Source organism: Apostichopus japonicus, chromosome 10 (genome assembly GCF_037975245.1).
Source record: "Apostichopus japonicus isolate 1M-3 chromosome 10, ASM3797524v1, whole genome shotgun sequence".
In the NCBI taxonomy this organism is placed as follows: Eukaryota; Metazoa; Echinodermata; class Holothuroidea; order Aspidochirotida; family Stichopodidae; genus Apostichopus; species Apostichopus japonicus.
This window is the reverse complement of record NC_092570.1, coordinates 13,766,832-13,779,550: the sequence shown is the minus strand read 5'-3', so window position 1 is coordinate 13,779,550 and position 12,719 is coordinate 13,766,832. Positions and strand designations below refer to the sequence as shown.

General features: G+C 37.3%; 1 protein-coding gene across 1 annotated transcript in view; it reads left to right on the top strand.

The window, feature by feature from the left end:
* Window positions 1–12,719, top strand: part of LOC139974924 (uncharacterized) — a 31,274-nt gene continuing 18,555 nt past the window's right edge. Inside the window, exon 1 of the mRNA XM_071982478.1 lies at window positions 1–158. Within this exon, the coding sequence (XP_071838579.1) occupies window positions 144–158 (15 nt within the window). The 5' untranslated portion in view covers window positions 1–143. The remainder of the gene's footprint in view (window positions 159–12,719) is intronic.

The following is a 12,719-nucleotide window of genomic DNA, read 5'->3' as shown; positions in this document are numbered from 1 at the left end:
TAAATACAAAGTCTAGCAGAAGATGTGTTTTAATCTATGGCTAGAGCTGAGGAGAAATCACACACCGATATATAATATAAATTTAAGGATACGTAGAGACGCTGGAAAAGATTTTCCCGCGCGCGGGAAATTTTCGTTGGAAGATGTTTGCATTACAGGTAAGCTTTTTTTCTTTTTTTTCTTTGGTGGTAATATTTGTGTAATTTTCTCTTCCTATATCTGTTCCTTCTTATTTGTAATAAACTAAGTAATTAATTTACTAGATCATGATTTGGAGAGGGAAAGACAGGCTTTGTGATAAATTTGTTGATCGCTTTACAGTTACATGGGTAAATGTATACCGTTAGTGTCATATACTGTTAGTTTAACAGAGTAAAGGGGGCGAGGGGGGGGGGTGGTTACTAATTTGAATAACCTAGATCATCTTTGCCTACTTTATTATTAATTTCTACAATCAGAGGCGAATGCATGCGCTGACTGGTTATAGTTGATAGCGGAATTAGGCCTTTTAAATGTTCAAGCTTGTTGACAGAGGAATTCCGTTTACATGTAAGTGTAATAAATATAAGAGCACACAGTTCGTAAGCGTATATAACTGGTGAATATATAAAACATCCCTAAACAGCTTCACTTTATCTGAATTAATCGAAAAATTGTTTTTCTTAAGACTGCTGGGGTTAGAGATAAGTTTAAAAAAATAACACCTCAAATAACGAACATATTGTATTTATTTATAATCCTCTAGTTTGAAAAGATTGACTACGTATTTTGTAACTTGCCTGTATCAGTTTGAACTACTTCAGTCATAGCACTGTCTTGTAGATGAAGCTGGCAGGGAAATTAGAAATAAATGAAAGAAAATATTGAACTCATAAAAATCATAAAAAAAACTTTGCTTTGAAGTAGGTGTTATAATCTTTGGGTGCGGCCAAGCCAGAGGGTGTCTGGACAGGGACACACCCTTCCAATTTGGTGGGAGAAATCCCCTTTTTGGTAATGTAAAGTATCCTTGCTTTCCCTTATTTTTATAACTACAAGTGCGTCGTGTTGTTATTTAAAACTTGTTCTTTTTGTTGAAAATTTAAAGAAAAAAAAAACTGTAAATAGGCTTAAATAAAATACGTTTTATAGTTTCCTTTTTTGTTGAAACCATTAAATTACTGATACCATCGGTTGGATAAGAAGATTCATTTTGTTGGGAAAAAATCTTGAGGTTATAAAACTTTGTTTGCGCCCTCAAAGCAACGTCACATACGCCACTACTTTTCGATGTTTCGCCACTACCCCTCCCCCCTACCCCACACCTCCCCCTCCCCTCCCCCTATCGGTTGAAATTCTCTTCTTCCGCCTTTGATTTCACCCTTACAGAATAACATTGTTGTCACTCATTTAATCATTACAATTACATCTGTATGACGTCACTCATTGAATAAGATTACAAACTTACGTCCCTGAACTATAAAGGGCCATCTCACGGGCATTGCATTCAAACCGTATATTTGAATTAAATTTATCATGAATCTATGACTATCATCATCCTCGTAACTACATTTGCAAATATACAGGGCAAATGATCTAATTTCCTGGAAGGAAATATGTCAAAAAGAAAGAAAGCCGGGAAAGGGAGAGAAAAATAGGAACAAGTGGTTGTTAACATTATATACTTACAACACGTTCAGACTTGACATTAAATCATTAACATTTAAACGAAGACACCCCCCCCCCCTTTTTTTTTGTGTTTTTGTTTCAGGAAGTAAACACACATAGAACTGAAGACAGATAAAGATGTTTTTTTCCTTATATTTAAAGACCTTGTAATGTTGGATGCGGTCATATGTCGAAGATTTATGATTGTATAAGTCATTTATATATAAGTTTTTTGAGAAAGGCCATCATAATACTGATAATACTATTTGCGATTTGTTCACAGAAGAGTGAATTTAATTACAAGATTCTTAAAATTTAGTTCTTAAAGAGCAAACTTTAAGAGCTAATTTTAAAACTTAGTTGATACCGGTATAATTGACGTGAATAATTGAAAATGAATAATTATTGCATTAATCAAAGCTTCCTCGTGGTCCACTTTGAAGACACCATTATCATCTCTTTAGAAAGTAGAATTAAAAAACAAAACGGTGGCTTGGGGCGCATCCGGGGTTTTAGAAAAAAAGAAGATGAGTACCTTGGATTCGTTCAAACTGACTCCATTTAGAGGGTCATCCCTCCCTCCCTCCCTCCCTCCCTCCCTCCCTCCCTCCCTCCCTCCCTCCCTCCCTCCCTCCCTCCCTCCCTCCCTCCCTCCCTCCCTCCCTCCCTCCCTCCCTCCCTCCCTCCCTCCCTCCCTCCCTCCCTCCCTCCCTCCCTCCCTCCCTCCCTCCCTCCCTCCCTCCCTCCCTCCCTCCCTCGCCTTACCTCCCTCTCTCCCTCGCCCTACCTCCCTCCCCCTAAAACAGGTTCATTCTAAGACATATTAAGAAAACAATTTAGATCTACAGTCAAAAGCTTTGGTAAAAGCTGCTTTTAATTATTTGGGGGAGGGAGGGAGGAGGTTAAAAGGGGTGGACACCCCTGGTTCCGGTCAGAAATTAAGAAGTAATTGTCGTTATCATAAGACCTCGCTTTAAAATTTCTCATTCTATTCCCGGTTATATTACTCTACCAACGCCTAGGGAGTATCGGGGCGGGGCAAAGTCCCCTACCCAACATTTTCATAATTATTTTTCTTCAAACCGACGTGTTGCTGATATAAACGACAATTTTCAACATCGTTTAATTTGCACATTGGTCTGACCACTGTTCCACCCCCTCCCCCACTATTCGCCCATCCCGGTTATTGAAATATATATAGACTTCTTCCTTTTTTCTTCTATGTTGCGCCATGAAACTAATCAGATATTAGAGAATTAAAAAAAAATACGCAGGAAAAATATGTATTAGATATTGCTCGCTAAATCTGCCAATTACGCTAGATCCTTTTAAATTCTCATATTGAAGTTTTCATAAGCTCTGTTATCTGATTTTGCAGTTCTACGTCAGATTTGTGATTCACGTCTACAAATAATTAATAACCAGCTTAAGCTGGGGCCGAATTCACTGTAACCTTGAACGAAAGTGAAATCTAACAGATATTGTGGAAAAAAAAGAGAATAATTAAAAATCGTGGAAAAATTATCAGTTTTTTTTAGTTGTCACTTATGCGTTAATTACTGGCAACTCCGTACAAGGCATGTGTGAAATATTCAGATAAAAGGGCAATTTCTTTCAAAGATATGTTAAGTTGTCGCATCTTCAGTATATAGATATATATATATATTAATCTTCATATGCTATGCATGTATTGGTTTAATAATGCAACGAATATATGCATGAGACGGTAATATCAAAACAGTTTTTTTAATATATATATATATTTTTATAAATCTTATTAAGATTGCCGCATTTTGTAAAAATCACTAACATCGCGAGAGGGTTTAGATATATATCTAACGCCTTGGTACATCCACGAGAGGAATAAAAGAACCATTACCTGTTTATCATAGTCAGGCTTTAATTGTAAGGGTATACTGGACAGAAAATGTATGTGTATGCTTTTGACACAACTTCTGTCTCTATTAGATAAAGTTTTGAAAATATATATGATTTCAATTCCTAACGTCGACTGGTAAAAAAACTTATTCTCCTATTCAAGACATAAATATATATGTTTTGCCTCTTTTTGGTTTCGTTACTAACCGTGCACGTCATAGTGCTCAGTAACATCCATATCCTGTTGTGAACCAATCAATGAACGTTGTCCACTGTCGTCTGCGACTTGAAATTTTTGCTATCTCTTTACCGATCATTTATTATTCATCATTTCATGTCTTACACAAGTATATTCCATACCCCCATTGGAATTGATGTATGGATAACTTATACGTATATATCCGATGCGATTATGAGAGATATTCAGCACTACTCGATATAATTTCCCCCGTTGACTTAAAACTTAATTGTCACACTATAATATGGTATCTAAGCCCTGGTAACGGTCCTCACTAGCTAGACACCTACCCACGATAGGGGATAACTGACACGTTGGCCATGCATGGCACTTTCAAATTTCCATACCCTGACCTTGTATATATATATATATATATATATATATATTCAGCTATGACTGGAGCGCAACATTTCCGTCACAATTCTCATGCGCTGCTCCTGGGAGACCTTAAGTGCTATAAATGCCTCAATTTCCCAAAGTTTCGCACCACATGTCCGTCCATTTGTGTTATCTAACAGCAGCTAAGCCACACATGCACACACACAAACAAATCCGTCTGTTTCATACCATATCGAAAAGGCTGTTCTCCGGTAGCTATTTCGACGCTGTCCCCTTTAAAGACCAACTATGGAGGCAAATTTTTTTGGTGGGATTTTCCATTAATTTAGGAGTTTACATACCCATAATCAACATGTGTAAAAAATAATCTTCGAAAACCTACTATAACCCATCAAAAACGACCACGAAAATGGACATTTAGGGTAGTCACGTGACATGAACCTCTGGAATGTCTGAAAACAGAGATTGACCCAAAGGAGCCTCTGGTCACCGTTTGACGTCATTGTTGGTATACCGCGAAAATCAAACGCTGAAATAGGCACTGTTTATACACGGATAGCGAACAATTGTACTGTATTTGACTCTCCTTTGATTAACGTTGTATTACCTTATTTTCATATGGTGTGGTCATAGCATGGAACTATATTGACATGATGGTCACTGGGCAGACGCAATGTTACAAATCAGCACAAAATACAGCTTTCAAACAAAGAAAAAGAATATACATTATGCTTAAATAAGCATTAATATATAGCAAATGTGCTATAGAACAAACGGAAATGGCCAGTCATGTCGGGCAAATGTTTTCCATTTCCGTTTATAACCAACGGCGATTCCACTCTCCTGTGAGATTTCATTATATAATTTGATTCTCTTACAAGGCGTTGTAGCATCAATTTTCTAGAGTATAGCTTTTTGGTGAGGGGTATGCATGATGAGGTCTTTCGTTTGCATTATTGTTAGGCCTACGCTATTGGTTAGGACCATAAATTGCAATTTGAGGCTCCGTATAGGATCACCAAAAACTGCCCATGCATGACCATGATTATAACAGGTAGCGTGTGTTAACCTCATGTTAACCAACCACAATATCAAACAGTAAAACGCGAAATAAAAAACACATGCATGTTTTCTCGTTCATCGTAACCATTTTGGTATGTCTGCGAGTTCTCAGGAAAGTCCTCATAGCAATCCGTGTATACCAGGGTTACTGATCCGTAACTAAGAGAGGTGTGTCTTCCATTCGTGAGAAAAAAAAAACCTTTGAAATATGTCCCATATCAGGAAATAGAAACCGTGCCTCTTTTTGTTAATTAAAAGATCCTTTTTACCATGTTTGTAATGAAAAATATTATCCTATTGACAAGTTTCGTGGAACTAGATAGGACCGATATGACAGTGCCTTAGTTAATTGTGTTGGTGATTGCTGGCCCCCTGCCAAGTTACCGGGAATTTTGTAGTACACTAACGAAAAACACAGAAACAATCCAAGCCCCTGTTTGAAGTAGGCTAAAATTAAGTATCTCTGTTATAAGATTATTTGAGCACTTGTGTCCCTTTTTTTAAGTTTCTTTAAGATTGACAAACATTTAGGAGTTCTAATAAAAAAACTTGTCATGATATATGCCTGTCATAAATTTATGGTTTACCCTGTTGTTACATGTTGCCGAATGTTTTAACCTTGTCTGCAGCACACGCAACCATATGATGTCGGTATGGCTGTAACTTTGGCAATTTTGACTAATTTTGAAGAAAAAAAGAGAGAGACAAGCCATGCATGCCTGTTCTACCTTTACCGACCGCCACCTTGATATGCATTTATGCTTACTCCTGTATATATATATGCCACACTAACATCCAACAAATAGATCATTGCTCATCTTCCTTCTTTGGCCATCTAAAAATAGAATCGTATTAAGCCCGTCAACGTTAGTACGTTCACCAAAGTTCAACAGAATTACCGTATCATATATAAAGCGGTTTATGAGGGAAGATTGTTGCCTCTCCTTTCCTTTCGATAACACCTACGCCCTGATTATGAGGTTTGTTATCTTATTGACTACGTATCGTCTGAATAGCTACAGATTTCTTGGTATTAACACAGTTCTTTCCTCTATTTCATCCGATCACTCATAGTGACAGGAATTGCGAAAAGCAAAAACAGATTTAGAACACCGAACTTTTATTCTACCGTTAATTCTATATAATGAACATATTGATGGAGTATTTTAGGTGGAGTCAGTTCCATGAAAAATGAATAGGCTGTCAAAATATGAACCACTGATCCTTGGCTCAAAAATCTCGGTTCATCACTTGTTCCGTATTTCTTTCGTGTCACGAAATCTCAGCAAAAATAGATAATAAAAATTAAAATAAAAAATTATAATAATATATATATATATATATATATATATATATAAATAAATATATATAAATATATATATATATATATATATATATATATATAAATATATATATCTATATATATATATATATATATATATATATATATATATATATATATATATGTATATATATGTATGTATAATATGACGTTCTTGATTGGAAACCTTTTATCTCAATTTAATTTTGCTAGAGGATATATCTTGCAAGATCACGGAGTAAAATAAGACAAGCGTCAGAAAGCGATACGTCTATTCATAAGAGATATAGTCTTTCTCCCTTCGTTGATCCCCAGTTTACGTGCATGTCTTGTAATAGAATTGCCTTTACATCATTGTACACAAGTCAAACTACAGCGATAACAGGCGAGCACGCAGCACGAGCTACAATCAGAACGTGCCTTACGGCCGATATCTTATTCCAAGCCGCGATGTTCCCACACACAAAACTAAATAATAAGCGTCTTGGGTCGTCCACTTCATATACATGGTGTGTATATTAAGTTGATTATGTTCAACCGTTATAACAACACGACTTGACCGACAAAGATACAATTTGAGATATATGTATTCTGGTGATGTAACACCATGCTTGAGACGGATGCGAGACTGGAGATTAGCACGTGACCTATTCTTTGAACGTATTGCTGAAACAAGATTTATGATTTGCCGTACTTAGTTAATCTCCGCTCATGATATGTATCAAGAGTATATGTTTCGCTTGTTTGGATCTCGTGATCGTTAGATTATATACATCGTACAGTTAATGGACACCATACGCGGCGATGCACTGTACATGGAAGCCGTATACCGCTGGAACACATTTTATTCGTAAAAGCTGTCTTTGTAAACCAACGGAACATAGACGCCGTGCAGCTAAACGGTATGTACATGGGAGGCCGACCAATTAACCTCATGGTACACGAGAGACGCCGCCTACAGCTAAATGCATAGTACGTGGAAGCCGTGCATCCACGTAGCTAAGCGCATCGAATATGTTGGCCGTGCAGATGAACGCATTGGACAGCTAAACGCATTGTCAGTATGGAAACCGTGTAAATTAGCGCATCGAACATGGAAGCCGTACAGCTAAAACGCATTTTACGTATAAATGCCGTGTTTGTAAACACGCTAGAAATAGACGCCGTGCAGCTAAACGTTATGTACATGGAGGCCGAACAAAACTGTCTATCTATATAACATTGTATAGAGTTAACCGCCGGCCGCATTGCACATATATAGAGTTAACCGCCGGCCGCATTGTACATTATATTGAGTTAACAGCCGGCCGCATTGAACATTACATAGATTTATCCGCCGGCCGCATTGTACATGATATAGAGTTCATTCATACTTAGTAAAGATGCCTAAATCCTATTGGTCCATTCAGGTCAGCTGACCGTGGTTAATCCTGTGAGTAACGCACGGTAAAATTACCGGCGGATGAATACAATTGATACCATGTTACCATGTTTTGTCGTCTGCCCTGATGAGCTATCGAAAAACATCAAAAACACAAAATGGCTAATATAACGTTTGATTTGAACTTCGATTTGCGCACTTTAGACGAGGTAGACACTCAGGAAAACAATGGAAGATTTGCAAACCTGGTTGAAAAAGACTTAATTCACAGAAACGATCTTGTTCAAAAGTCTTGCAAGATGCCATCAGAGGTAAAGGACGCGAAAACATGGATCCGCACTCGAGTCTAGGCCAAAGTGTGGGCTGCACAGCTGTTGCTTCCAACAATGACATTAACGTTACTGCTGCTGTTAGGGCTGAAACGTCTAACATGTCCAAACTGTTTTCCAAATGTTCTTTCCAAAGTCCGGTGAATGTTTACTTCCAAAATTCATAGTTATATCCGTATTAAAACACCAAACAGTTGTGGATGCTTTGAGTTTAAATATATCCAGTATCTGTCCGTAATTAAATGTTCGCAAGGCCGTTATGTTGCTCACAGTATTATAAATTTAAAGTTAAACGACCGCAGTGCCAAGCACTGTGTAGTGTGTACGTTCAAGTGAGTGTACGTGTTCAATACAAGGCCTACTATGTTACAGTATGACTGTATACCATACGTACATGTTTGTCCCTAGAATGGTTGCTATGGGAACCAGAAGCTGTGGGGTATTGATATGATGAAGACAACTAGTAATTGTTTGTAGTTCCTTGTTATTGAGACCTTTCAAAAATAGTTTTATGGCCGCAATATTGCCAAACATTAGTTAAAATGTTATTATGGTTCATCTTTTATGAATGACAGCCTTTCAAAGACGTTTCCTTTATAATATTCACTATCGTTCAGTATTACTTTATAATTGCACATGTACATTATTGTTATGCTGGTTGTTAATCGTTAATTCGACTTACGGGGCATCACTTTAATAAATCTTCGGTTATACGTAACCAAATATGTTTTGTTTTATGATTTTTCCCCCACACAAATGGTAGTGTATGAATGAACGGGGTTAATCAACGGTCTAGCGTGCGTTACTCACATGATTAATGCACTCCGGGTGTTAATGCTATCGCTGGATGCACTCGGGCTCCGCCCTCGTGCATCGCTTGCATTAACCCCCGATCGTGCATTAATCCTGTGAGTAACGCACGCTAGACCGTTGATTAACCCCTTATTTACAGCTGGCCGCACTGTACATTATATAGAGTTAATAGCCGGCTGTATTGTACATTATATTGAGTAAACCGCCGGCTATATTGTACATTATATGAGTTAACAGCCGGCCGCATTGTACATTAAATAGATTTAAACGCCGGCCGCACTGTAAATTATATAGAGTTAAAAGCCGGATGTATTGTAAATTATATGAGTTAACAGCCGGCCGCATTGTACATTATATAGAGTTAACAGCCGACCCACTCCTCGTGTTGTCTTAGACAAGTGAGTGTGATTCATTACACAAAAGACATTTTCCGATCAAATTTGAGACAACCCTTACGTTTGATTTGTTCAACACACTTTCACTTTCAAAAAATTCGGCCGACAGTTTTATCCTCTCAAAATGTATATTGGTTATCTCCTTTGACGATTCAATAGGACCATTTAACAGGCACTTTTCTTAAAAACCAAAAATTCCGGAAAAATTGACATTTTGTAGTGATGGTAAAGATGTGTACTCAAACATTAAAGCTGCTTCTATTAAGTTTCACTACAAGACGACATCCCACTCACACTTCTTGTGTTTGTCCCTTTTTTATACTTGCTGAGTATATATATATATTCTTATTTAATAGCAAATACTTCATAAAGTAATCATGTTTTAAACGGATTGTAAGGCTTATTTTTATGATTTTATTTCCTTAAATATGATTTAAAAAAATATCTTGTGGGCGAATTGTAAGGCTTATTTTTATGATTTCATTTCCTTAAACATGATTACAAAAATAGCTTATGGGCGCTGGGTATATTATAGTAGTCATCCTACTAGAGTCCATTAAATAAATTGATCATTGGAGAGAAAAATTAAAGAAAAAAATTTAACCGTGCAACACCTATACAATTAGAGAAGTTATTAAGCGTCTTTATGTATGATAAGAAAATAATTTCATATTTAATATTGTGATCCGTTACATTGACTCGACAATGATTTCAACCTCGATATGCTCGTCACAGATCCGTTTCTAGATTATTACTTATGTTTAGCGTAACAGTGATATCTTATAGTCTTGATGGCTGTGTTATAATGGATTTACATCCATCACCTTACTGGTCTTGATCCTCATGCCCATGTATTTAGCACTCAATAACGGTGTTCGTGTATTAGTCGTGGACACGGTATTCATGTACTAGTGTAGACGCCGGTGTCTTTGTATAACTCGTCTTGAAAGCATTCATCTGTTAGTCTTGATGACAATCTTCATGTCTTAATCTCAATAACAGTGTTCGTGTACTAGTCGCGGAGACGGTGTTCATGTACTAGTGTAGACGCCGGTGTCTTTGTATCACTCGTCTTGAAAGCATTCATCTGTTAGTCTTGATGACAATCTTCATGTCTTAATCTCAATAACAGTGTTCGTGTACTAGTCGCGGAGACGGTGTTCATGTACTAGTGTAGACGCCGGTGTCTTTGTATCACTCGTCTTGAAAGCATTCATCTGTTAGTCTTGATGACAATCTTCATGTCTTAATCTCAATAACAGTGTTCGTGTACTAGTCGCGGAGACGGTGTTCATGTACTAGTGTAGACGCCGGTGTCTTTGTATCACTCGTCTTGAAAGCATTCATCTGTTAGTCGTGATGACTATCTTCATGTCTTACTCTCGATAACGGTGTTCGTGTATTAGTCGTGGAGACGGTATTCATGTACTAGTGTAGACGCCGGTGTCTTTATATTACTCGTCTTGAAAGCATTCATCTGTTAGTCGTGATTACTATCTTCATGTCTTAATCTCAATAACGGTGTTCGTGTGTTAGTCGTGGAGACGGTACTCATGTACTAGTGTAGACACCGGTGTCTTTGTATTACTCGTCTTGAAAGCATTCATCTGTTAGTCTTGATGGCGATCTTCATGTCTTAATCTCGATAACGGTGTTCGTGTATTAGTCGTAGAGACGGTATTCATGTACTATAGTGACGCACGGTGTCGTATTCGCAATTACGGTGTTCATGTTTAAATCTTGGTGACTGCTTCCATGCATTAATATTGATGACAGTGTCCATGTAGGTCTAATAGTTGTGTGTATGAGTGTGTGTGTGGGGACGGTGTTCATGGCGTATTCTTAATGACAACTTTATGTATTATGATGACGGTGTTCCTATATTAGCCGTGATGATGGTGTTCATGTATCACGTTTGTTTACGGTGTTTATATATATGTCATGACAAACGGTGTTAATGCTTTAGTTATGATTACAGTTTTCAGTAGTATTCGTGGTGTCGGTGTCCATGTATTAGTCGTGGTGTCGGTGTTCATGTAACATTCTTGCTGACACTGTTCTTGATATGTCATGACAGTGGTGTGCATGTATTATTCGTCATGCTGGTGTTGTCATAAAGACGTTGTAAATGTCTTAGTTCTGTCAGCGTCGTACATCCAGAATTCATGGTGACGGTGTTCTCGTGTTGACGGTGTTCATTCGTCAAGTGCGATGCCGGTGTTTGTGTCTTAGCAATGATGATACACTTGCTGGGGCTATAGTTGCAAAACTATGAAGGGTTATAAGCCTTTTAAAGCAGGTAATATTAGCTGAGGATCGAAAAGAAGGACTTTTCTTATTAGCCGTTTCATTGGCGAATGGAGGAGGGGGGGGGGGGTATGAGGGGTACATAAGAACGACTGTCCTCCTTTAAGATGGCAACCGGGCTAATTCACACACAATATTCACCTTCATCTCCGTATATATGCCATTCCTGAGATGAAACATCTTTTTTCTTTTAATTTATCCTTCAACAACACTGCAGCCAATCTTTGCGCCATCCTTTGATTCTGTTTGGTACTATACTGGCAAATTTCGCTTTTAAAAACACAGGTCACGTAAATAGAACTTTCATGTCCCTTCCTCCATACCATTCCTAAAACCCTATGCATAACTTACATCGAAAAAAAATCAGCTGGGAAAAAGGGAGAGGGCTTTTTCTTCTTTCTTTTAAAAAAAATAATTGATGTATTCGCTTATTCTGCTATTTACATCCAGGCAGACTACACTGAATTAGACTAATGACGGTACAATACTAGGATCGGATTACATTTCTTAATTGACAAGATATATTTCTTCGCTTTGTCGTAATTCCCCTAATGTCTCACCCTGCAGCGCTTACATGCTTGCTCGTATAAATGCATTGCTGTATATATAAAAAAAATATATATTTAAAAAAAAAACAGTAGGCGTGCAGATCCGATAGTACTTCATATACAGCCTGGTCTTTCCCGCCAGAGTCACCGATCGTTGCGTATCAGGCAGCCTAGAAGGCTGCTAAATATTTTTACCCCATCTTATCCGAAGAATTAGGAGTAATAAATACAGCAGAGACGAAGTAAATCCAACCGCTTGCAGGTGTTTTCGGAGAAGAAGCAATATCATGCGAGAGAATTTATGTATGTATGTATGTATATATATATATATATATATATATATATATATATATATATATATACATATATATATATATATATATATATATATATATATATAGCCTATACATATATATATATATAAATATATATATAGCCTATATATATATAGCCTATATATA